Genomic DNA, 27205 nt, shown 5'->3' on the forward strand with positions numbered 1-27205 from the left:
ATAATCCGTTCAACAAATTTCCTGTAAAACGACGTTGAACGCATACTAAATTTTTGGCCCTTGTTTTCTTCCGTTTCGGAGAGGCAGCTCTTATTTGATTAATCCTGTGGTCAGACTGACCAACATTTTTCACCTTTTGTTGATAAAGGTATGGAGTTTATACATTTTTATTGCAGTTACAAGAGAGCATTAATGGTTATTAGTATGTTTCAATACCCAGAAACACTCGGTGTACGTGTCTGTGTTCCTGTGTGTGACCGTGTTTTTTCTTCAGTTTAACGTCTAATCTCTATTCACTATAAGTGTTTTTAGACGGAAAAGAGTAAAGTAGTGTATAAAGGAAAGGGAATGCATGTGAATATTAGTGTAGAAAAAAGAAAAGAAAAAAAGTTCATGTTATGTATCAGAGGAAAAGTATATTATAAGAAAAAGTCTAAAGAGGTTGTGGTGTGTATTGAATGAGTTGTCATGGGAAGGAGAATATGTATATGCATATCAACAAGTATTAACCAACAACAATGTAAATATAAATAACAGTATTAAACATAATACATCAAAGGAGGATACCAACTGGACTGGAGTTTAAAATTTCTGAAAACATTCTAAGCAATGAATAATCATTCAAAATCCAGTGCAGTGTGTGTGTGTCACTGTGTGTGTGTGTGTGTGTGTGTGAGTAGTGTGTCTGTCAGTGCAGTATGTGAGTGTGTGAGTGTGTCTGTCAGTGCAGTATGTGAGTGTGTGTGATTCATGGTGCTCTCATGTATGTTGGTGTGTCGAGTTAATTCACTGTTAGGTGTGTGAATCAGGCAATGTCAGCATTCCCCCACCCCCACCCCATGTAATCTTTGATAACTCATTTTAACTCAGTTAATATATATATATATATCAATATATAAATTATAATTCAAAGTGGTGCACTTATGTGTGTAGGCATTAACATGTGTTTGCACATGTGTATATATGTGTGCGCACACATTTGGGTGTATGTGCATATTTTGATGTGCGTAGTGCAATTAAGGGATATAATTTGAAATAAGTTATTTTGCTGCTATATAATATATATTATGTATATATTCCAGTACACAACTCATCGTTTATCACTTTATGACAAATGTAATCAGAATACCACAGTCAAGAATAATTAATCATAATGATTATTGAATGAGTATGACATTAGGTGATGATCACAGACCAGGCAAAGGTTTTCAGTTTTTGTTTGTATAAAGATGATTTTATAAAATGAGTAAATTTCAAAATACAAACTGTGTTAACTTATGAAGTTACGTTTATAAAGGACCCATGCATTGTAGAGATCACTGATCACAGCTGTATTATTATCACAATCTGCAGATGTACCTAGGTGTGTGTGTGTGTGTGTGTGTGTTTTAACTCTTTATATGCTTATTAAAGATTTTAAGGCACAGCATGTGATGTTGTTGTGCTGACAAAGATCTTATTTTCCTTCTTCCTTTCTTTCTCTTTTATGTTTTTTGTTTGTTTGTTGTTTAAATGATGTTACTGCTATTTGTCCTTGATCTAGTTGGGATCCAGATCACGTGTAGGATGTTCTGTCACAGTGCACACAGGTATAGTCAAGTGAAGCTGGTTCACCTGCAACCATGCCTGCGTTACTGGATCGCCCAAAGATGACCCGTTCCATGTATGAAGCTCTCAAGCGGCACATAATGAACGAAAGGGCAAAGATCAAACAAGGTAAGTCAGTGTTTCTTTGCCTTTTTTGCTTGTCCTCTTTCTTTATATATATATATATGATAGTCAGTCGTGTCCGACTGACCATCAGAACAGCAGAGGAGGCTCTTTGGGCTAACAGCGGAGGAGGCAACTGCTGTTCCGACTCTTTGGGCTAGAATTTGATGATAGTGGAGAGTGTCTTGCCCAAGTACATCCCCACTCTCTCGGCCAAGAGGGTTTTAGGACAGTCGGCATTGGGATGGTTCCGAAAGGCAACTAGCCCTCAAGGCTGCAGCACTAAAAGCCAGTGCAATTTTGCCTCCTAGTTTGAGTGTCATAGTCCTTCACAAAAGACTAAGCTGTAAATGGTTTCCCATTGACTGGAGCTCTTTCTTTACTGTTGTATTAATGTCTAATTTTCTGTTCAGTCCTTGCTTTGACTGCTCCTTGAAAATGAAACCATTTATTCATATTCTGTTCATGCATTAAAAACTGTTCGTTCAGTGATTGATAGAATGGATGTTTAGTTTTCCTTATCAAAGTCTTTAACCCTTTCACCGCCAAACTCGCGTTTATGCACAGGCGTGGTAGAGGACCCATGTCATTGAAAGGTGACCATTCATTGGTCTGTTATCCATGAACCTACCTGCTCTTAATGTTCGGTGGTAGGATAGGCCATATTTTCTATACATCACTGGGGGAATCCCCAGCTGTTCTTAGCCACTGTCTTTTCACTGTGTTTTTAAACCACAAGGGAATTTTGTACTCTAGATTGACTGGCGGTGAAAGGGTTAACAAAAGATGGAACCTGATAGATTTTTTAAAGCTTTTGACTTGGATGCCTCCTACCAACTGTTCAGCTGAATAAAACTTTATAAATCAATGTGCAGGTTTTTGTTGAGTGTTTTACAGTGTCTGTGTGTGTGTGTGTGTGTGTGTGTGTGTGTGTGGTTTCTGTTCCTCTTCAGAGCAAGAGCAGGATGCGATGATTGAGAGGATGAGGAAGGAGAGAGAGCAGCGCAAGAAGAAGGAAGCAGAGGAAGCGCTGACTTTGGAGCAGACCAAAGAGCAGGTGAGCAGTATACATATCTATAATAATGATAATGATAGTAAAAGTAATAAATGTTAATGTACATTTGTATTGCGCTTACCTTGTGGTTCTTAGCACCTTTGATAATACACCTATTAATTATAAATAAGAAGCAGGAATATTATTTAAATTTTTTTTGTTTTAAAAGAACAGATACAAATTCGCTTACCATTAAAAACAGTGAAAAATCACTCAGGACTCACACAGCTCTCTCAAATCACTCCCATAGTAAAATGTTAAGATACAAAACTCACTGAAATGACAACTGACACAGCTTTTTTACCTCACCCACGTAATAAAATGCCAAGATACCAAGTCGCTATAAAAAAAAAAGAAAAAAAGAAAGAAAAAAAAAAGACGGAATATATTAAAAAATAATCAGAAAAACTTGATAACACGCACAACACATCTGCCAAGCAGATGCCTGACCAGCAGCATAACCTAGTGCCATCTCCGTAGTCGGTTTGTGACACCAGATCTCATAGCTGGAGAAACGATCGGACCAGGTATTACAGTGACTATTATTGATATCATTCCCGTTATTATTATCATCATTGTTATCATCATCATTGTCATCATGGTACACATGTCAGTGGATGCTTTGTGACGGCAGATCTGCCAGTATGGACATTATTCTCATTATTATCATCATCATCATCATCATGGTACACACATCAGCGGATGATATGTGCCTACACATCTCCCAGCTAGAGAAGCGCCTGGAGCAGCTATCACTATAACTGTTGTTAATAATATTATTCTCATCATCATCATCATCATCATCGTCGTTATACACACATCAGCGGATGATATGTGCCTTCTAATCTCCCAGCTAGAGAAGCGCCTGGAGCAGCTATCACTATAACTATTGTTAATAATATTAACAAATAATGACGCCAGGAAACGATATGATTAACAAATAGTAAAGAGTGGTAACTCTCTCCATTACACAAGGTACACAGCTTCAAGTCAGTGATTCTTACGCTACCGATTCAGCTAGCACACAGGTAAATAAAAGGTACATTGGAACAAACCCAGACACTTCCTCAAAAAAGGAAGCGCCGGGCCTTTCCTTATACCAGTCATTTGACGTGCACACAGCAGCAAAGACAGAAGAAATGTGCAAACACATATTTTAGCTTTTATTCAAGACTGGCATAGCCTCTTTAATCCTGAATAAGCCACACAGAACACATGGACAATACAGAACAAATACATGGTTGCCTCGGTTTTATTTACCTGTGTGCTAGCTGAATCGGTAGCGTAAGCATCACTGACTTGAAGTTGTGTACCTTGTGTAATGGAGAGAGTTACCACTCTTTACTATTTGTTAATCATATTGTTAATAATATTATTCTCATCATCATCATCATCATTGTTGTCATACACACATCAGCGGATGCTATGTGATGGCAGATCTCCCAGCTTGAGAAACGCCTGGAGCAGCTATCACTGTAACTATTGTTAATAATATTATTCTCATCATCATCATTATCATCATCATCGTCACACACATCAGCGGATGCTATGTGATGGCAGATCTCCCAGCTTGAGAAAGGCCTGGACCAGTTATCAGCTATTACTTTGACTGTTATTGATATTTCTCATTATTATCATTAACATCATTATTATCATCATGGTGCTATGTGCTTACAGATCTCATAGTCATAGCTAGAGAAACGGCTGGGCTAGCTGTTATCATGACTATTCATTATCATCATCATGATACACACATCAGTGGATGCTATGTGCCTACAGATCTGACGGCTAGAGAAACTGATGGACCAGTTGTTGCTATGACTATCATTAGCATAATTCTCATCATTATCATCATCATTGTACACACATCAATACCATCACAGTGGATGCTGTGTGCCTACAGATCTCATGCATAGAGAAGTCTGGACCAGCTGTTGCTATGACTATCGTTAACATTATTCTCATCATTATCATCATCATTGTACACACATCAATACCATCACAGTGGATGCTATGAGTCTACAGATCTCATGGCTAGAGAAACTGATGGACCAGTTGTTGCTATGACTATCATTAGCATTATTCTCATCATTATCATCATCATTGTACACACATCAATACCATCACAGTGGATGCTATGAGTCTACAGATCTCATGGCTAGAGAAGCCTGGACCAGTTGTTGCTATGACTATCGTTAACATTATTCTCATCATTATCATCATCATTGTACACACGTCAATACCATCACAGTGGATGCTATGAGCCTACAGATCTCATGGCTAGAGAAGCCTGGACCAGTTGTTGCTATGACTGTCGTTAACATTATTCTCATCATTATCATCATCATTGTACACACGTCAGTACCATCACAGTGGATGCTATGTGCCTACAGATCTCATGCATAGAGAAGTCTGGACCAGCTGTTGCTATGACTATCGTTAACATTATTCTCATCATTATCATCATCATTGTACACACATCAGTACCATCACAGTGGATGCTATGAGTCTACAGATCTCATGGCTAGAGAAGCCTGGACCAGTTGTTGCTATGACTGTCGTTAACATTATTCTCATCATTATCGTCATCATTGTACACACATCAATACCATCACAGTGGATGCTATGAGTCTACAGATCTCATGGCTAGAGAAGCCTGGACCAGTTGTTGCTATGACTGTCGTTAACATTATTCTCATCATTATCATCATCATTGTACACACGTCAGTACCATCACAGTGGATGCTATGAGTCTACAGATCTCATGGCTAGAGAAGCCTGGACCAGTTGTTGCTATGACTATCGTTAACATTATTCTCATCATTATCATCATCATTGTACACACGTCAATACCATCACAGTGGATGCTGTGTACCGACAGATCTCCCAGCTGGAGAAGCGCCTGGACCAGCTGTTGCTATGACTATCATTGACATTATTCTCATCATTATCATCATCATTGTACACACGTCAATACCATCACAGTGGATGCTATGAGTCTACAGATCTCATGGCTAGAGAAGCCTGGACCAGTTGTTGCTATGACTGTCGTTAACATTATTCTCATCATTATCATCATCATTGTACACACGTCAATACCATCACAGTGGATGCTATGTGCCTACAGATCTCATGCATAGAGAAGTCTGGACCAGCTGTTGCTATGACTATCGTTAACATTATTCTCATCATTATCATCATCATTGTACACACGTCAATACCATCACAGTGGATGCTATGAGTCTACAGATCTCATGGCTAGAGAAGCCTGGACCAGTTGTTGCTATGACTGTCGTTAACATTATTCTCATCATTATCATCATCATTGTACACACATCAATACCATCACAGTGGATGCTATGAGTCTACAGATCTCATGGCTAGAGAAGCCTGGACCAGTTGTTGCTATGACTATCATTAACATTATTCTCATCATTATCATCATCATTGTACACACGTCAGTACCATCACAGTGGATGCTATGAGTCTACAGATCTCATGGCTAGAGAAGCCTGGACCAGTTGTTGCTATGACTATCGTTAACATTATTCTCATCATTATCATCATCATTGTACACACGTCAGTACCATCACAGTGGATGCTATGTGCCAACAGATCTCAGAGCTAGAGAAGCGTCTAGACCAGCTGTTGCTATGACTATCATTATTCTCATCATTATCATCATCATTGTACACACGTCAGTACCATCACAGTGGATGCTATGTGCCTACAGATCTCATGCATAGAGAAGTCTGGACCAGCTGTTGCTATGACTGTCGTTAACATTATTCTCATCATTATCATCATCATTGTACACACGTCAGTACCGTCACCGTGGATGCTGTGTGCCAACAGATCTCACAGCTAGAGAAGCGGCTGGACCAGCTGTTGCTATGACTATCGTTAACATTATTCTCATCATTATCATCATCATTGTACACACGTCAATACCATCACAGTGGATGCTGTGTGCCAACAGATCTCACAGCTGGAGAAGCGGCTGGACCAGCTGTTGCTATGACTATCGTTGACATTATTCTCATCATTATCATCATCATTGTACACACGTCAGTACCATCACAGTGGATGCTATGTGCCTACAGATCTCATGGCTAGAGAAGCAGCTGGACCAGCTGTTGTTATGACTATCGTTAACATTATTCTCATCATTATCACTGTACACACGTCAGTACCATCACAGTGGATGCTATGTGCCTACAGATCTCATGCATAGAGAAGTCTGGACCAGTTGTTGCTATGACTATCGTTAACATTATTCTCATCATTATCATCATCATTGTACACACGTCAATACCATCACAGTGGATGCTATGTGCCAACAGATCTCAGAGCTAGAGAAGCCTGGACCAGTTGTTGCTATGACTATCGTTAACATTATTCTCATCATTATCATCATCATTGTACACATGTCAATACCATCACAGTGGATGCTATGAGTCTACAGATCTCATGGCTAGAGAAGCCTGGACCAGTTGTTGCTATGACTATCGTTAACATTATTCTCATCATTATCATCATCATTGTACACACGTCAGTACCATCACAGTGGATGCTGTGTGCCGACAGATCTCCCAGCTGGAGAAGCGCCTGGACCAGCTGTTGCTATGACTATCGTTAACATTATTCTCATCATTATCATCATCATTGTACACACGTCAGTACCATCACAGTGGATGCTGTGTGCCGACAGATCTCCCAGCTGGAGAAGCGCCTGGACCAACTGCGGTCCAACAAGCACCAGCTGTTCCTGCAGCTGAAGAAGGTTCTGCACCAGGAGGAGGAGACGCGCCGCCGCGCACAGCTCAAGGAACAGAGGTGACCACTCTGTCTCCTCTTTTAGTTGTTGTGATGTCTGGTGATAATGATGATGTGGTTTGTCAGCCGTCGTGCTAAAGTTCATTTCTTTGTTTGCTGTTCGTGACTGAAATATTTGATAGTGAGAATGCTGGGTTTACAATGTTGTTGTTGCAGTGAGATGCTGAGTTTACAGTGTTGTTATGTTGTTGTTTGTTGTTGTACTGAGATGCTGAGTTTACAGTGTTGTTGTTGTTGCAGTGATATAGTGAGTATGCAATGTTGTTATGTTATTGTTGTTGTTGCAGTGAGATGCTGAGTTTACAATGTTGTTATGTTGTTGTTGCAATGATATAGTGAATATAGAATGTTGTTATGTTGTTGTGGTTGTTGCAGTGATATAGTGAATATAGAATGTTGTTATGTTATTGTTGTTGTTGCAATGATACAGTGATACAGTGAATATACAATGTTGTTGTTGCAGTGAGATGCTGAGTTTACAGTGTTGTTATATTGTTGTTGTTGCAATGATATAGTGATATACAATGTTGTTATGTTGTTGTTGCAGTGAGATGCTGAGTTTACAGTGTTATTGTTGTTGTTGCAGTGAGATGCTGAGTTTACAGTGTTATTATGTTGTTGTTGTTGCAGTGAGATGCTGAGTTTACAGTGGTGTTATGTTGTTGTTGTTGCAGTGAGATGCTGAGTTTACAGTGTTGTTATGTTGTTGTTGTTGCAGTGAGATGCTGAGTTTACAGTGTTATTATGTTGTTGTTGTTGCAGTGAGATGCTGAGTTTACAGTGTTGTTATGTTGTTGTTGTTGTTGTTGCAGTGAGATGCTGAGTTTACAGTGTTGTTATGTTGTTGTTGTTGTTGCAGTGAGATGCTGAGTTTACAGTGTTATTATGTTGTTGTTGTTGCAGTGAGATGCTGAGTTTACAGTGTTGTTATGTTGTTGTTGTTGTTGTTGCAGTGAGATGTTGAGTTTACAGTGTTGTTATGTTGTTGTTGTTGTTGCAGTGAGATGCTGAGTTTACAGTGTTGTTATGTTGTTGTTGTTGCAATGAGATGCTGAGTTTACAGTGTTGTTATGTTGTTGTTGTTGGAATGAGATGCTGAGTTTACAGTGTTGTTATGCTGTTGTTGTTGTTGCAGTGAGATGTTGAGTTTACAGTTTTGTTATATTGTTGTTGTTGTTGTTGCAGTGAGATGTTGAGTTTACAGTGTTGTTATGTTGTTGTTGTTGTTGCAGTGAGATGCTGAGTTTACAGTGTTGTTATGTTGTTATTGTTGTTGTTGCAGTGAGATGCTGAGTTTACAGTGTTGTTATGTTGTTGTTGATGTTGTTGCAGTGAGATGCTGAGTTTACAGTGTTATTATGTTGTTGTTGTTGCAGTGAGATGCTGAGTTTACAGTGTTGTTATGTTGTTATTGTTGTTGTTGCAGTGAGATGCTGAGTTTACAGTGTTGTTATGTTGTTGTTGTTGTTGTTGCAGTGAGATGCTGAGTTTACAGTGTTGTTATGTTGTTGTTGTTGTTGCAGTGAGATGCTGAGTTTACGGTGTTGTTATGTTGTTGTTGTTGTTGTTGCAGTGAGATGCTGAGTTTACAGTGTTGTTATGTTGTTGTTGTTGTTGCAGTGAGATGCTGAGTTTACAGTGTTGTTATGTTGTTGTTGTTGCAGTGAGATGCTGAGTTTACAGTGTTGTTGTTGTTGTTGTTGTTGCAGTGAGATGCTGAGTTTACAGTGTTGTTATGTTGTTGTTGCAGTGAGATGCTGAGTTTACAGTGTTGTTATGTTGTTATTGTTGTTGTTGCAGTGAGATGCTGAGTTTACAGTGTTGTTATGTTGTTGTTGTTGTTGTTGTTGTTGTTGCAGTGAGATGCTGAGTTTACAGTGTTGTTATGTTGTTGTTGTTGTTGTTGCAGTGAGATGCTGAGTTTACAGTGTTGTTATGTTGTTGTTGTTGTTGTTGCAGTGAGATGCTGAGTTTACAGTGTTGTTATGTTGTTATTGTTGTTGTTGCAGTGAGATGCTGAGTTTACAGTGTTGTTATGTTGTTGTTGTTGTTGCAGTGAGATGCTGAGTTTACAGTGTTGTTATGTTGTTATGTTGTTGCAGTGAGATGCTGAGTTTACAGTGTTGTTATGTTGTTATTGTTGTTGTTGCAGTGAGATGCTGAGTTTACAGTGTTGTTATGTTGTTGTTGTTGTTGTTGTTGCAGTGAGATGCTGAGTTTACAGTGTTGTTATGTTGTTGTTGTTGTTGTTGCAGTGAGATGCTGAGTTTACAGTGTTGTTATGTTGTTGTTGTTGTTGTTGCAGTGAGATGCTGAGTTTACAGTGTTGTTATGTTGTTGTTGTTGTTGCAGTGAGATGCTGAGTTTACAGTGTTGTTATGTTGTTGTTGTTGTTGTTGCAGTGAGATGCTGAGTTTACAGTGTTGTTATGTTGTTGTGTTGTTGTTGTTGCAGTGAGATGCTGAGTTTACAGTGTTGTTATGTTGTTGTTGTTGTTGCAGTGAGATGCTGAGTTTACAGTGTTGTTATGTTGTTATTGTTGTTGTTGCAGTGAGATGCTGAGTTTACAGTGTTGTTATGTTGTTGTTGTTGCAGTGAGATGCTGAGTTTACAGTGTTGTTATGTTGTTGTTGTTGCAGTGAGATGCTGAGTTTACAGTGTTGTTATGTTGTTGTTGTTGTTGTTGTTGTTGTTGTTGTTGCAGTGAGATGCTGAGTTTGCAGTGTTGTTATGTTGTTGTTGTTGTTGCAGTGAGATGCTGAGTTTACAGTGTTGTTATGTTGTTGTTGTTGTTGTTGCAGTGAGATGCTGAGCCTCCAGCAGCAGGCATTCTCTCAGCACGGCCTGGGTCCCTCTGGTCACCCCGTCATGCTGCAGGCCTCCCACCTGTCCAACAGACCCACCCTCTACAAGCCTGTGTCCATGCCTGTCACACACACTGTATGTATCTGTGTGTGTGTGTGTGTGTGTTTGTGTGTGTGTGTGTGTGTGTGTGTGTGTGTGTGTGTGTGTGTGTGTGTGTGCCTCACACCTGTCCAACAGACCCACCCTCTACAAGCCTGTGTCCATGCCTGTCACACACACTGTATGTATCTGTGTGTGTGTGTGTGTGTGCCTCACACCTGTCCAATAGACCCACCCTCTACAAGCCTGTGTCCATGCCTGTCACACACACTGTATGTATCTGTGTGTGTGTGTGTGCCTCACACCTGTCCAATAGACCTATCCTCTACAAGCCTGTCTCCATGCCTGTCACACACACTGTATGTATTTGTGTGTGTGTGTGTGTGTGTGTGTGTGTGTGTGTGTGCCTCACACCTGTCCAATAGACCTATCCTCTACAAGCCTGTCTCCATGCCTGTCACACACACTGTATGTATCTGTGTGTGTGTGTGTGTGTGTGTGTGTGTGTGTGTGTGTGTGTGTGTGTGTGTGTGTGTGCCTCACACCTGTCCAATAGACCTACCCTCTAAGCCTGTCCCCATGCCTGTCACACACACTGTATGTTTCTCTGTGTGTGTGTGTGTGTGTGTGTGTGTGTGTGTGTGCCTCACACCTGTCCAATAGACCTACCCTCTACAAGCCTGTGTCCATGCCTGTCACACACACTGTATGTTTCTGTGTGTGTGTGTGTGTGTGTGTGTGTGTGTGTGCCTCACACCTGTCCAATAGACCTACCCTCTACAAGCCTGTCTCCATGCCTGTCACACACACTGTATGTATCTGTGTGTGTGTGTGTGTGTGTGTGTGTGTGTGTGTGTGTGTGTGTGCCTCACACCTGTCCAACAGACCCACCCTCTACAAGCCTGTGTCCATGCCTGTCACACACACTGTATGTATCTGTGTGTGTGTGTGTGTGTGTGTGTGTGTGTGTGTGCCTCACACCTGTCCAACAGACCCACCCTCTACAAGCCTGTCAGAATGCCTGTCATACACACAGACTTAAGCCAGTTAAGGTCTGTGTCTGTGTATTTGTGTCTGTGGTCATTTCTGTCTGCTGTCTGTCTGTCATAAGTGAGTGTGCATGCATATATGTTTGTGTCTGTTGCGTTTGCTTGTGTGTCATATTTATTATATATATATATATATATAAAAAAAATTTTTTTTAATCATCATATTCTATTTTTCAGCAAGCACCAGTGCATGTTATGTAAGTGTATGAATGTGCATGCATGTTTTTGTGTTTGCGTCTGTGGTTTTATCTGGTGTGTGTTTTTGTAATTTTTGTAAATCTTTTTTTTTTTTTTTAATCGCTATATAAGTATATTGGATTTTTCAGCAAGCACCGATGAAGCGTGCACGGTCTCCGTCTCCACCCCCGTCATCCAGCTATCAGAGCAGTTACCATAGTGACAGTAAATACGCCTACACAGCTGGCAAGCCAGGCCCGTCCTCACATCTGTACGGCCAGCATGCGTCTGCTTCAGACTACAGTCAGTTTCCTTTTTTTTTTTTTTATTATCATAGTGATAATGATAATGGTGATGGTGACAGCAGTGATGATCATGATACTAATCCTAATAACAATAAGGTGCATTTATACAGTGCTAACCCGTTCAACAGTTCTTTTTTTTCTGGCAAACCGGGGGCGTTACTCACATCTGAATGGCCAGCATGTGTCTGTTTCAGACTACGATTTCCTGTTGTATGATAATAATGATAATCATAGTGATAGTAATGATGATAATGATAATGATAATAACAGTGATAATGATTATGATGATGATGATAATGATGACAATGATGATGTGCATTTGAATGGTGCTAACGCTGTCTGTGGCTCTCAGCACACTTAACAGTATCTTTGGCGTGAATAAGATACAAGAATATAAAGATACAAGCTTGCTAGAAATGCTAATGTAAAACAGTGTGACAGGACACTTCAACACACGCCTCTCCCTATTCCTCCTCTCTCTCTCTCTCTCTCTCTCTCTCTCTCTCTCTCTCTCTCTCTCTCTCTCTCTCTCTCTCTCTCTCTCTCACACTCACTCTCACTCACACACGAATACACACACGCACGCAGAGTGAGTCTTCTTGTTTTTCAAGGCCTGACTAAGCATGTTGGGTTTGTGAGCAGGTCAGGCGTCTGCTGTTTATTTATTTGTTCATTGTATTTCAGTTTCCTTCAAGGCCTAGGCTGCTGGTCAGGCATATCTGCTGAGCAGATGTGATGTAGTGTGTATGGATTTGTCCGAACACAGTGACAGCTCCTTGAGAAACTGAACTTTTCCGTATTTGACCCATTTAACCGTTATAACCCTGCCGTGTAGGCAACCATACTCCGTTTTGGGGGGTTTGCATGCTTGGTATGTTCTTGTTTCCATAGCCCACCAAACACTGACATGGATCTCAGGATCTTTAACGTGCGTATTTGATCTTCTGCTTGTGTATACACACGAAGGGGGTTCAGGCACAAGCAGGTCTCCACATATGTTGACCTGGGAGATTGGAAAAATCTCCACCCTTTACCCACCAGGCGCCGTTACCGAGATTCAAACCTGGGACACTCACATTGAAAGTCCAACGCTTTAACCACTCGGCTATTACGCCCGCCCAGTGTGTCCTGTGTTGAACTGCCACCATACGTCAGCCTCTCTCTCTCTCTCTCTCTGTGATGGACAGAGCTGGGCAGCTACCCCCAGTCACAGAGCGGCCAGTCGGTGTACGCCTCGCAGTCGGCCCACTCCTTCGTGCCACAGCAGCAGCAGCAGCCGGCGGTGACGGCCTTCCAGACGAGCCAGGCGGCCGGCAGCAAGTACTCTGGCGGCCAGTCGGCCTTCAGCAGTTACCCTGCCCACTTCGGGGCCCACCAGACCAGCAAGGCCGAGGGATTTGCTCCCTCCTACGGCCTGCAGAGGATGTCGCAGCCTGGTAAGGGAGGCTGGTCCCCTGTGGAACTCCCTACCGCTCTCACCCTTTCTGACGGGAAAATCAAACTCAGCGTCTAGTCATTCGGATGAGACGATAAACGGAGGTCCCGCGTGCAGCACGTACTTGGCCTGTGGGGGTCTGGGTTTGAATCCTGCTCTCATGCTTGACTGGAAAAGCTTGTTTTAATGTTGTTTTAACAGTTGTTGTTGTTGTTGTTGTTTTTTTAAAGGTTGCCGGTACCTACATTATGTACATTGTTATTATAGGAGGAAGATGGCAGAATGGTGAAGACGCTCATCTGCCAGTATAGAGTCTCAGAGGGTCTGGGTTTGAATCCCACTCTCTTTCTCCGAAGTTTGACTGGAAAATAGAACTGAGCGTCTAGTCATTCGGATGAGACGATGAACCGAGGTCCCCTGTGCAGCACGCACTTGGTGCACTGAAAAAGAACCCATGGCAGCGAGAGTGTTGTCCTTTGGCGAAATTATGTAAAAAGGAAGTACACAAATATATAAGCATGCACTCAAGGATTTACAAGTGCATTGGTGTTATGCTGCTGGTCAGGCATCTGCCTAGCAGATGTGGTGTAGCGTGTGTGGATTTTGTCTGAGCGCAGTGACGCCTCTGAGAAACTGAAACTGAAACTGGAGCTCCCGTCCCAGCTACAGTGTGGCTTCTGTCTGGTCAGGCAGACTGTTGTTTTGAATTACCGTCCTCTCCCCACAGGTCGAGTCTGTGCTTTGAATTACCATCCTCTCCCCACAGGTAGAGTCTGTGCTTTGAATTACCGTCCTCTCCCCACAGGTAGAGTCTGTGCTTTGAATTACCGTCCTCTCCCCACAGGTAGAGTCTGTGCTTTGAATTACCATCCTCTCCCCCCCACAGGTAGAGTCTGTGCTTTGAATTATCTTCCTCTCCCCACAGGTAGAGTCTGTGCTTTGAATTACCTTCCTCTCCCCACAGGTAGAGTCTGTGCTTTGAATTACCATCCTCTCCCCACAGGTAGAGTCTGTGCTTTGAATTACCGTCCTCTCCCCACAGGTAGAGTCTGTGCTTTGAATTACCATCCTCTCCCCACAGGTAGAGTCTGTGCTTTGAATTACCTTGCTCTCCCCACAGGTAGAGTCTGTGCTTTGAATTACCTTGCTCTCCCCACAGGTAGAGTCTGTGCTTTGAATTACCGTCCTCTCCCCACAGGTAGAGTCTGTGCTTTGAATTACCATCCTCTCCCCACAGGTAGAGTCTGTGCTTTGAATTACCTTCCTCTCCCCACAGGTAGAGTCTGTGCTGGTTCTGGGCTTCAGGTGTCTCCAGGGACCCCTACAGTAGCTGGGTTGGTTCAGCCGGAGGCATGAAAAACATGAATTGTCTTTCTCTCTCTCTCTTTTCCTGTGTTTCTACTAACCCAGTTTTATTCATGTTCAGTTCCTTCATGAACGTGCTTGCAACACTGTGTGATCATCAGAAATGATGGAAAAGCATGAGCCCGACAGAGAAAGCAAAGCAGGATTGAGTTCAAGTGAGAAAACAAAACATCAAGTTAAATGTCTAGAGAACTGTCGCAGGAGACGTAAAAGGCTGAAATTGTGAGACGAAAAGGACCCAGAAAGGTGCACAAAGCAACAAGCGTGCAAGAAAATGACATTCCAGAGACAGAGCAACTAGATATCTAAATCTATTCATCTCAGTGAGTTATTAAATAACCCACTCGTCTCAGTGAGTTATTAAGAAACCCACTCATCTATGTGAGTTATTAAATAACCCATTCATCTCAGTGAGTTATTAAAAAACCCACTCATCTCAGTGAGTTATTAAAAAAACCCACTCATCTCAGTGAGTTATTAAAAAACCCACTCATTTCAGTGAGTTATTAAATAACACACTCATCTCAGTGAGTTATTAAATAACCCACTCATCTCAGTGAGTTATTAAAAAACACACTCATCTCAGTGAGTTATTAAAAAAACCCACTCATCTCAGTGAGTTATTAAAAAACCCACTCATCTCAGTGAGTTATTAAATACCACACTCATCTCAGTGAGTTATTGAATAACACACTCATCTCTGTGAGTTATTAAATACCACACTCATCTCAGTGAGTTATTGAATAACACACTCATCTCTGTGAGTTAAAAAAACACACAAAAAACCCCACTCATCTCTGAGTTATTAAAAAACCTACTCATCTCTGTGAGTTATTGAATAACCCACTCATCTCAATGAGTTATTTTTAAAAAAAACCCACTCAGTGAGTTATTAAATAACACACTCATCTCAGTTATTAAAAAACCCACTCATCTCAGTGAGTTATTAAAAAAAACCCACTCATCTCTGAGTTATTAAAAAAAAACCCACTCATCTCTGTGAGTTATTGAATAACCCACTCATCTCAGTGAGTGGTAGTCATGGGAATGAGTCATCAGTTCCGGACGGAAATGGCATTTGACTGGCTAGCAGACGAAGGACTAAGACCAGGATATCTTATTACTGAGTTAGTCTCAAATTTTGGCCAAAGAGAGCAAACCAATAGACCTAGTTTGCTTCAGTTTGTTTAACCCCTAGGCTGCCTATATGACGAGATAACTCGTCATGGAAAGCATGTACGCTTCGCTGCCACAATGATGAGATAACTCGTCATCAAAATATTCAGACTTTTCCCTGCTTTGCATTCAGTTCGTTGACAAAAATGCTGCTAGCTTTAACTTGGGGAATCTTTCTAGATTCTATTCATAGCTAGAAACACCATCTGCGTCATAAGGCAGTCCTTTATTTGAACGTTTTTCTCCCCCTCCACTAGACCTTGAGTGGTGGTCTGGACGCTAGTCATTTGGATGAGACGATAAACCAAGGTCCCGTGTGCAGCATGCACTTAGTGCACGTAAAAGAACCCACGGCAACAAAAGTGTTGTTCCTGGCAAAATTCTGTAGAAAAATCCACTTCAATAGGAAAAACAAATAAAACTGAACACAGGAAAAAATACAAAAAAAAAGGGTGGCGCTGTAGTATGGCGACGCGCTCTCCCTGCGGAGAGCAGCCCAAATTTCACACAGAGAAATCTGTTGTGATAAAAAAGAAATACAAATACAAATACAAAATCCTGAAAACAGAGCATGGCTCCCTGCATGGCGGGGTAAAAAAAAATGTATATAGGAGTGAACGTGGGAGTTGCAGCCCACGAAGAAGAAGAAGAAGTGGTGATGATGTGCAGCATGAATAGAATAGAATAGAATACTTTTTATTGTCATAAAACCTTAAAGTTTATAAGACACAATGAAACATAAACATGAGCATATTAAGAAGAGAAACATTCATGAACAAATTTCACCAGCCTTGGCTGTATTTCTGTTAGAAGGATCAATTCACTAGGCTTTGTGTGTGATGTGCAGGTTTCCATGGCTCCCTGCATGGCGGGGTAAAAAAAAATGTATATAGGAGTGAACGTGGGAGTTGCAGCCCACGAAGAAGAAGAAGTGGTGATGATGTGCAGCATGTGTGTGTGTGTGATGTGCAGGTTTCCATGGCCCCCAACATGGTGGTTCCCTGCAGCACCCTCTGGACCAGGCCCAGAAGTCAGCATTTCCTGACGACAAGTACAAACAGGTGTGTGGGTGTGGAGGGTGGGTGTGTGTGTGTGTGTGTGTGTGTGTGAAAAGACAGGATTTCCTGACGACAGGTGCAAACAGGTGTGTGGGTGTGGAGGGGAGGGTGTGTGTGTGAAGACAGGCTTTCCTGACGACAAGCACAAACAGGTGTGTGGGTGTGGATGTGGAGGGTGTGTGTGTCTGTGAAGACAGGCTTTACTGATAACAAGTACAAACAGGTGTGTGGGTGTGGAGGGGAGGGTGTGTGTGTGTGTGTGAAGACAGGCTTTCCTGACGACAAGTACAAACAGGTGTGTGGGTGTGGAGGGTGTGTGTGTGTGTGTGTGTGTGTGTGAAGACAGGCTTTCCTGACGACAAGTACAAACAGGTGTGTGGGTGTGGAGGGGAGGGTGTGTGTGTGTGAAGACAGACTTTCCTGATAACAAGTACAAACAGGTGTGTGGGTGTGGAGGGGAGGGTGTTGATAACAAGTACAAACAGGTGTGTGGGTGTGGAGGGGAGGGTGTGTGTGTGTGAAGACCGGCTTTCCTGACGACAAGTACAAACAGGTGTGTGGGTGTGGAGGGTGTGTGTGTCTGTGTGAAGACAGGATTTCCTGATGACAGGTACAAACAGGTGTGTGGGTGTGGAGGGTGTGTGTGTGTGTGTGTGTGAAGACAGGCTTTCCTGACGACAAGTACAAACAGGTGTGTGGGTGTGGAGGGTGTGTGTGTGTGTGTGAAGACAGGCTTTCCTGATGATAAGTACAAACAGGTGTGGGTGTGGAGGGGAGTGTGTGTGTGTGTGTGTGTGTGTGAAGACAGGCTTTCCTGACGATCAGTACGAACAGGTGGGCTGTCTATGAGAGGTGGGGGGTGGGGGGGGTGGGGGGTGAAGACACTTTCCTGACGATCAGTACGAACAGGTGGGCTGTCTATGAGAGGTGGGGGTGGGGGGGTGGGGGGGGGGGGGGGTGAAGACACTTTCCTGATGACAAGTACAAACAGGTGGGCTGTCTATGAGAGGGGGGAGGTGGGGTGGGGGCGGGGGGGTGAAGACACTTTCCTGACGATCAGTACGAACAGGGGAAGGAGCGGGGTGAGGGGTGGGGGTAGTTGTGTGTGGGTATGGGTGTATGTGTGTGTGAGTGAAGACACTTTCCTGACGATCAGTACAAACAGGTGTGTGGGTGTGGAGGGTGTGTGTGTGTGTGTGTGTGTGAAGACAGGCTTTCCTGACGACAAGTACAAACAGGTGGGCTGTCTATGAGAGGGGCGCGAGGTGGGGGGGGGGGGGGGGGGGGGGGGGGTGTGTGAAGACACTTTCCTGACGATCAGTACGAACAGGGGAAGGAGCGGGGGGAGGGGGGGGGGGTAGTTGTGTGTGGGTATGGGGGTGTATGTGTGTGTGTGAAGACACTTTCCTGACGATCAGTACAAACAGGGGAAGGAGCGGGGGGAGGGGGGGTAGTTGTGTGTGGGTATGGGTGTATGTGTGTGTGAGTGAAGACACTTTCCTGACGATCAGTACAAACAGGTGTGTGGGTGTGGAGGGGGTGTGTGTGTGTGTGTGTGTGTGTGAAGACAGGCTTTCCTGACGACAAGTACAAACAGGTGGGCTGTCTATGAGAGGGGCGAGGTGGGGGGGGGGGGGTGTGAAGACACTTTCCTGACGATCAGTACGAACAGGGGAAGGAGCGGGGGCAGGGGGGGTAGTTGTGTGTGGGTATGGGTGTATGTGTGTGTGTGAAGACACTTTCCTGACGATCAGTACAAACAGGTGGGCTGTCTATGAGAGGGGGGAGGTGGAGGTGTGTGTGTGGGGGGGTGAAGACACTTTCCTGACGATCAGTACAAACAGGGGAAGGAGCGGGGGGAGGGGGGGTAGTTGTGTGTGGGTATGGGGGTGTATGTGTGTGTGTGTGAAGACACTTTCCTGACGATCAGTACAAACGGGAAGGAGTGGGGCCAGGGGGGGGGTAGTTGTGTGTGGGTATGGGGGTGTATGTGTGTGTGTGTGAAGACACTTTCCTGACGATCAGTACGAACAGGGGAAGGAGCGGGGGGAGGGGGGGGGGGTAGTTGTGTGTGGGTATGGGGGTGTATGTGTGTGTGTGAAGACACTTTCCTGACGATCAGTACGAACAGGGGAAGGAGCGGGGGGAGGGGGGGGGGTAGTTGTGTGTGGGTATGGGGGTGTATGTGTGTGTGTGAAGACACTTTCCTTACGATCAGTACGAACAGGGGAAGGAGCTGGGGGAGGGGGGGGGTAGTTGTGTGTGGGTATGGGGGTGTATGTGTGTGTGTGAAGACACTTTCCTTACGATCAGTACAAACAGGGGAAGGAGCGGGGGAAGGGGGGGGGGTTAGTTGTGTGTGGGTATGGGGGTGTATGTGTGTGTGTGTGAAGACACTTTCCTGACGATCAGTACGAACAGGGGAAGGAGCGGGGGGAGGGGGGGGGGTAGTTGTGTGTGGGTATGGGGGTGTATGTGTGTGTGTGAAGACACTTTCCTTACGATCAGTACGAACAGGGGAAGGAGCTGGGGGAGGGGGGGGGGTAGTTGTGTGTGGGTATGGGGGTGTATGTGTGTGTGTGAAGACACTTTCCTTACGATCAGTACAAACAGGGGAAGGAGCGGGGGAAGGGGGGGGGGGGTAGTTGTGTGTGGGTATGGGGGTGTATGTGTGTGTGTGAAGACACTTTCCTGACAACAAGTACAAACAGGTGGGCTGTCTATGAGAGGTGGGAGGGGGGGGGGTGAAGACACTTTCCTGACGATCAGTACAAACAGGGGAAGGAGCGGGGGGAGGGGGGGTAGTTGTGTGTGGGTATGGGTGTATGTGTGTGTGTGAAGACACTTTCCTGACGATAAATACAAACAGGTGGGTTGGGCTGGGTGGCAGGGGGTGTTGATTTTTTGTTTTGTGTGTGTGTGTGTGTGTGTGTGTGTGTGTGTGTGTGTGTGTATGAAGACAGGCTTTCCTGACAAGTACAAACAGGTGGGTCCACTGTATATGTGTGTGTGTGTGTGTGTGTGTGTGTGAAGATTGTGTTTGGTGAGGACAAGTACAAACAGGTGGGTCCACTTTATATGTGTGTGTGTGTGTGTGTGTGTGTGAAGATTGTGTTTGGTGAGGAAAGGTACAAACAGGTGGGTCCACTTTATATGTGTGTGTGTGTGTGTGTGTGAAGATTGTGTTTCATGCGGACAAGTACAAACAGGTGGGCTGGCCTGGGGCAGTTCTGCTCTGTGTGTGTGTTTGGTCCTGCTGTTGCCACGCTCCTCTCTTTTGTGTGAACATGTGTGCGCACACAACTGAATGCACACACACGTATGCGCGCACACGCACACATACAAAAATGAGTGTACACACACACACACACACACGCACATGCACACACACACACATATTCAGAGCCACACCCACACCCACCCACGCACAAACACACATACACACAAAAATGAGTATACACATATACACTTAACACACACACACACACACACACACACACACACACACTACTACTTGCTTGTGCATATATTCCCACTTTTGCAAAAATATGAGATATGTTATGATGTCAGTCAGCCCAGCTTTCACATCAGTAGTTCACACACACACACACACACATGGCTTTGACTGTAAGGGAGGAAAGACTACATGAATTGATGTCAACAGAAAGCTACAGACAGTGTAAGCTGGACAGAGGTGAAGCTGGGTTGGGGAGCTATTTTTGAAAATGATAAAAAGTGCTAACTTTTCACATCTTTTTTTTTCTTTTCTTTTCTTTCCCCGAGTGCAGAAACAAGAAACACACTGTTTCTATCTTTGTTAAAAAAAAAAAAAAAGATTTTTTTTTCATATATACTTGAATTGTTAGTGTTGCTCTCTTGAATTGTTACCCAGCCTCTAAGTCTTTAGAGATGTTTTTTGGGTTGTTTTTTGTTTTTTTGTTTGCTTTTTTTGTTTTTTGCCCAGTGGATTCAGTGGAAAAATAATCTGAATATCTTTGTGAAAAGAGAGAGAGAAAAAAAAACAACTGAATACTTGAATTGTTATCATGGGTCTTAAGAGCTTGTTATTTGCCCAGAGGGGCTATCCACTCCTTGCTATCATTGTGTGAATTGAAAATGTTTATTTTTTTCTGTTTTTCCCCCTCCTGCCTGTCTCTTTCCCCTCTCCCCCCTGATCCCCCCCCTGACTTGTGGTTGGTCAGTCGTCGTTGCGGGGGCTGGGAGGAGGCCAGCAGAGCTCCCTCATGTCCCAGGCCCTGATGCAGCAGCAGCAGTCCAAAGTGAGTGTCCGGCCTTTTGTCGGTCTTCGTCCTGTGATGCTGCCCTGCCCTGCGTGGCTGTCACTGTCGTCTCTCACTACTGCTTGTGTCACTGTCGTCTCTCACTACTGCTTGTTTGACTTTGTGTCTGTGCTGCCCTGCCGTGCGTGGCTGTCACTGTCGTCTCTCACTACTGCTTGTTTGACTTTGTGTGATGCTGCCTGCCGTGCGTGGCTGTCACTGTCGTCTCTCACTACTGTGTCACTGTCGTCTCTCACTACTGCTTGTTTGACTTTGTGTCTGTGCTGCCCTGCCGTGCGTGGCTGTCACTGTCGTCTCTCACTACTGCTTGTTTGACGTTGTGTCTGTGCTGCCCTGCCGTGCGTGGCTGTCACTGTCACTGTCGTCTCTCACTACTGCTTGTGTCACTGTCGTCTCTCACTACTGCTTGTTTGACTTTGTGTCTGTGCTGCACTGCCGTGCGTGGCTGTCACTGTCACTGTCACTGTCGTCTCTCACTACTGCTTGTTTGACTTTGTGTCTGTGCTGCCTGCCGTGCGTCGCTGTCACTGTCACTGTCGTCTCTCACTACTGCTTGTGTCACTGTCGTCTCTCACTACTGCTTGTTTGACTTTGTGTCTGTGCTGCCCTGCCATGCGTGGCTGTCACTGTCGTTTCTCACTACTGCTTGTTTGACTTTGTGTCTGTGCTGCACTGCCGTGCGTGGCTGTCAGTGTCGTCTCTCACTACTTCTTGTTTGACATTGTGTCTGTGCTGCCTGCCGTGCGTGGCTGTCACTGTCACTGTCGTCTCTCGCTACTGCTTGTGTCACTGTCGTCTCTCACTACTGCTTGTTTGACTTTGTGTCTGTGCTGCACTGCCGTGCGTGGCTGTCACTGTCACTGTCGTCTCTCACTACTGCTTGTTTGACTTTGTGTCTGTGCTGCCCTGCCGTGCGTGGCTGTCACTGTCACTGTCGTCTGTCACTACTGCTTGTGTCACTGTCGTCTCTCACTACTGCTTGTTTGACTTTGTGTCTGTGCTGCCTGCCGTGCGTGGCTGTCACTGTCGTCTCTCACTACTGCTTGTTTGACTTTGTGTCTGTGCTGCACTGCCATGCGTGGCTGTCACTGTCACTGTCGTCTGTCACTACTGCTTGTGTCACTGTCGTCTCTCACTACTGCTTGTTTGACTTTGTGTCTGTGCTGCCCTGCCGTGCGTGGCTGTCACTGTCACTGTCGTCTGTCACTACTGCTTGTGTCACTGTCGTCTCTCACTACTGCTTGTTTGACTTTGTGTCTGTGCTGCCCTGCCGTGCGTGGCTGTCACTGTCGTCTCTCACTACTGCTTGTTTGACTTTGTGTCTGTGCTGCCCTGCCGTGCGTGGCTGTCACTGTGACTGTCGTCTCTCACTACTGCTTGTGTCACTGTCGTCTCTCACTACTGATTGTTTGACTTTGTGTCTGTGCTGCCCTGCCGTGCGTGGCTGTCACTGTCACTGTCGTCTGTCACTACTGCTTGTGTCACTGTCGTCTCTCACTACTGCTTGTTTGACTTTGTGTCTGTGCTGCCCTGCCGTGCGTGGCTGTCACTGTCACTGTCGTCTGTCACTACTGCTTGTGTCACTGTCGTCTCTCACTACTGCTTGTTTGACTTTGTGTCTGTGTTGCACTGCCGTGCGTGGCTGTCACTGTCACTGTCAATGTCGTCTCTCACTACTGCTTGTGTCACTGTCGTCTCTCACTACTGCTTGTTTGACTTTGTGTCTGTGCTGCCCTGCCGTGCGTGGCTGTCACTGTCACTGTCGTCTCTCACTACTGCTTGTTTGACTTTGTGTCTGTGCTGCACTGCCGTGCGTGGCTGTCACTGTCACTGTCGTCTCTCACTACTGCTTGTGTCACTGTCGTCTCTCACTACTGCTTGTTTGACTTTGTGTCTGTGCTGCCCTGCCGTGCGTGGCTGTCACTGTCACTGTCGTCTGTCACTACTGCTTGTGTCACTGTCGTCTCTCACTACTGCTTGTTTGACTTTGTGTCTGTGCTGCCTGCCATGCGTGGCTGTCACTGTCACTGTCGTCTCTCACTACTGCTTGTTTGACTTTGTGTCTGTGCTGCACTGCCGTGTGTGGCTGTCACTGTCACTGTCGTCTCTCACTACTGCTTGTTTGACTTTGTGTCTGTGCTGCCCTGCCGTGCGTGGCTGTCACTGTCGTCTCTCACTACTGCTTGTGTCACTGTCGTCTGTCACTACTGCTTGTTTGACTTTGTGTCTGTGCTGCCTGCCGTGCGTGGCTGTCACTGTCGTCTCTCACTACTGCTTGTTTGACTTTGTGTCTGTGCTGCCTGCCGTGCGTGGCTGTCACTGTCGTCTCTCACTACTGCTTGTGTCACTGTCACTGTCGTCTGTCACTACTGCTTGTTTGACTTTGTGTCTGTGCTGCCTGCCTCCGTCCCTTCCGTGTTGTTATTGTTGTAGTAGGGTTTTTGTTGTTGTTAGAGTCTTTGAGAGAAATCTGTGGGTTTTTTTTCGTGTCGGCTCAACGCTTGGCTTGTGTCAGAGATTGGCGTAAGCTTTACATTTGGGCCAACAGCAAGGTGAGAGCAGTGTGATCAGTTGGTTCCTCCACTGCTCTGGGAATTGATTTACATTTTAGTCTTTTGTGAAGGGCTATGACTTTCTTTCTAGCAGGCAAGATTGCACTGGCTCATAGTGCTGCAGCATTGGGGGCCTGCTGGCCTTTGGGAAACCATCCCAACGACGACTGTCCTAAAACCCTCTTGGCCGACAGAGTGGGGATGTAATTTAGGCAAGACACTCTCCGCTTTTATCAAATTCTAGCCCAGATAGTCAGGACAACAGTTGCCTCATCTACTGTTCTGATGGTCATATGCTGACACAATTGATTATTGTGCTGAATAAAGGGGGGTAAGAAGCATTTACTTTCTTACTTTCTTCCATGGCTGAAGTGTGAACTTCATTTGTGAAGATATTAGTTGTGGCTTATATCTGGACTTTATTCCTGATGTAAAGTCAGCATCTGACGTTCGTTTGGTCAGTTATAGTCTGTTCATCTAAAATGATGATATTAGACTGATATGATCTCAGCATCTGACCGTTAATGTTATCTATGCAAACTTTCAGTGTTTGAAATGCCCAATTTCTGCATGCCAAAAATTAAACGTGGTTCTTGATTTTACCGGTGATATGTTAATATTATCTGTGCAAACTTTCAGTGTTTGAAATGCCCAGTCTTGCTTGCACAAAATTATTGTGCTGTGATTGGGATTCTAACCCTAGTTGTGAACTTTTTTTTTTATTGTCTGTGCAGTCATGGTTCTTTTTTCTGTTGTAAAAAACCTCGTATCGTGTTGGCTGCTTGACGTGTTGGTTTGTTCAGTTGTGGGATTCCCAGGTTGTCAGTATTTCAGTGTGTGCGTTGCTTGTTTTTGCTGTAGTGTTTGCAGTAGGGTCTCTTCTTTTTGCGACTCTCTGTCTTTGCTACAATTTTTCAGGAGTAAGGAGCAGGGGGGGGCGGGGGGGGGGCTATCGTTTTCCTATGAATTGCTGTGAAGCATAGCTTCAGTAACATTTTGCGTTTGTGTTGTTTAAGTCTCTTACACTGTAGTTAGAGGCATGCTTGTGATTGATTGACGTCATAGCTGTGTGCATGAAGAGATTATCACACTCCTCTGTCTTATATTGACCTATTTGTCCCCAGGTTGCCTTTTTGTCACAGACAGATCTGTTTCTGATGTGTCAGTCTAATTCAAAGAGACAGAACAGTAACTAAGATGTTTGTGTTTGTTCTTTCTCCTTGAGTGTAAATATTGCCTCTTTTTGCATGGAGAAACTGTGACTGACTTTGACCTTTCACCCCTCCTGGGGTCAAGGCCATCAGCAACTGTCACCCCCTGTCCAGTGGGTATGACCTCTGGTGAGGCCTGTCTGCTTGGTGTCTGACCTCTGGTGAGGCCTGTCTCCTTGGTGTCTGACCTCTGGTGAGGCCTGTCTCCTTGGTGTCTGACCTCTGGTGAGGCCTGTCTCCGTCTCCTTGGTGTCTGACCTCTGGTGAGGCCTGTCTCCTTGGTGTCTGACCTCTGGTGAGGGCCATCTCCTTGGTGTCTGACCTCTGGTGAGGCCTGTCTCCTTGGTGTCTGACCTCTGGTGAGGGCCGTCTCCTTGGTGTCTGACCTCTGGTAAGGCCTGTCTCCTGGTGTCTGACCTCTGGTTAGGCCTATCTCCTGGTGTCTGACCTCTGGTTAGGCCTATCTCTTGGTGTCTGACCTCTGGTGAGGCCTGTCTCCTTGATGTCTGACCTCTGGTGAGGCCTGTCTCCTTGGTGTCTGACCTCTGGTGAGGCCTATCTCCTGTGTCTGACCTCTGGTGAGGCCTGTCTCCTGGTGTCTGACCTCTGGTGAGGCCTGTCTCCTTGGTGTCTGACCTCTGGTGAGGCCTGTCTCCTTGGTGTCTGACCTCTGGTGAGGCCTGTCTCCTTGGTGTCTGACCTCTGGTGAGGCCTGTCTCCTGGTGTCTGACCTCTGGTGAGGGCCATCTCCTCCTTGGTGTCTGACCTCTGGTGAGGCCTGTCTCCTTGGTGTCTGACCTCTGGTGAGGGCCGTCTCCTTGGTGTCTGACCTCTGGTGAGGCCTGTCTCCTGGTGTCTGACCTCTGGTTAGGCCTATCTCCTGGTGTCTGACCTCTGGTTAGGCCTATCTCTTGGTGTCTGACCTCTGGTGAGGCCTGTCTCCTTGATGTCTGCCCTCTGGTGAGGCCTGTCTCCTTGGTGTCTGACCTCTGGTGAGGCCTATCTCCTGTGTCTGACCTCTGGTGAGGCCTGTCTCCTGGTGTCTGACCTCTGGTGAGGCCTGTCTCCTGGTGTCTGACCTCTGGTGAGGCCTGTCTCCTGGTGTCTGACCTCTGGTGAGGCCTGTCTCCTTGGTGTCTGACCTCTGGTGAGGCCTGTCTCCTTGGTGTCTGACCTTTGGTGAGGCCTGTCTCCTTGGTGTCTGACCTCTGGTGAGGCCTGTCTCCTTGGTGTATGACCTCTGGTGAGGCCTGTCTCCTGGTGTCTGACCTCTGGTGAGGCCTGTCTCCTTGGTGTCTGACCTCTGGTGAGGCCTGTCTCCTTGATGTCTGACCTCTGGTGAGGGCCATCTCCTTAGTGTCTGACCTCTGGGTAGGGCCATCTCCTTGGTGTCTGACCTCTGGTGAGGCCCGTCTGCCTGGTCAGACTGCCCGTGCACCAAAATGTTCCAAAAGACAAGGCTGGAAAGTTGGTGTGTGAGGGGTTAAGGGATGGTGGTCGGAAAAAAAAACCCACCCCAAACTATGGTATGTTATGTGAAACAAAAAAATTGACATTATGAGAAAAGTGTGTTGTGGAGTGAGGCTGGGAACTGACATTAGGAGAAAATTGTGATCTGTGAACAAAAACAGAAAAAAAATTGTTTGCTGATGAAACCAATACAGAAAAAAATGTAATAGACTGCATCAAGGGAAAATCTCTTTTAAAAAAAAACAACATTTTCCTATATGTTTTTTCTCTTTTTATTCCAACAAACGTTTACAGATACTAATATTATTTTGTACCCTGGGAAGCTACAGCAATGTATTTGAAAAGCAAGGGGGTGGGGGGGTGGGGGTGGGGGCTGCACATTCTCGACTACAAGAAAGAAACTTACCATGGTTTTACTTTCTTTATCAGTTTTCTCTGTGTGTCTGTGAAGACAGGGTATTGTGCAGGTACACTTTAAAAAAATTACGAACAAATATCTGGAAAAGATCTTTAGATATGTATATATATATATATATTTTACAAATTTTGATGGATTACTGTTGATGGAAGAAAGGTACTGATTTACTGGGTAAGGTCTGTGT

At 44.9% G+C, this 27205-nt stretch overlaps 1 protein-coding gene across 2 annotated transcripts in view; it reads left to right on the forward strand.

The window, feature by feature from the left end:
* The first annotated feature begins 33 nt into the window (after positions 1-33).
* LOC143277391 (uncharacterized) overlaps positions 34-27205 on the forward strand; it is a 29432-nt gene continuing 2260 nt past the window's right edge. The window contains exons 1-9 of one of the 2 annotated variants that reach the window (XM_076582174.1): positions 34-148; positions 1581-1716; positions 2664-2767; positions 7476-7600; positions 10402-10540; positions 11880-12033; positions 13223-13471; positions 16984-17072; positions 21272-21349. In XM_076582174.1, coding sequence (XP_076438289.1) covers positions 1623-1716; positions 2664-2767; positions 7476-7600; positions 10402-10540; positions 11880-12033; positions 13223-13471; positions 16984-17072; positions 21272-21349 — 1032 coding nt within the window. In that variant the 5' untranslated portion in view covers positions 34-148; positions 1581-1622. The remainder of the gene's footprint in view (positions 149-1580; positions 1717-2663; positions 2768-7475; positions 7601-10401; positions 10541-11879; positions 12034-13222; positions 13472-16983; positions 17073-21271; positions 21350-27205) is intronic. The other variant, XM_076582175.1, reaches the window with a different exon arrangement.

The sequence above is a fragment of the Babylonia areolata genome, chromosome 34 (assembly GCF_041734735.1).
Source record: "Babylonia areolata isolate BAREFJ2019XMU chromosome 34, ASM4173473v1, whole genome shotgun sequence".
NCBI lineage: Eukaryota > Metazoa > Mollusca > Gastropoda > Neogastropoda > Buccinidae > Babylonia > Babylonia areolata.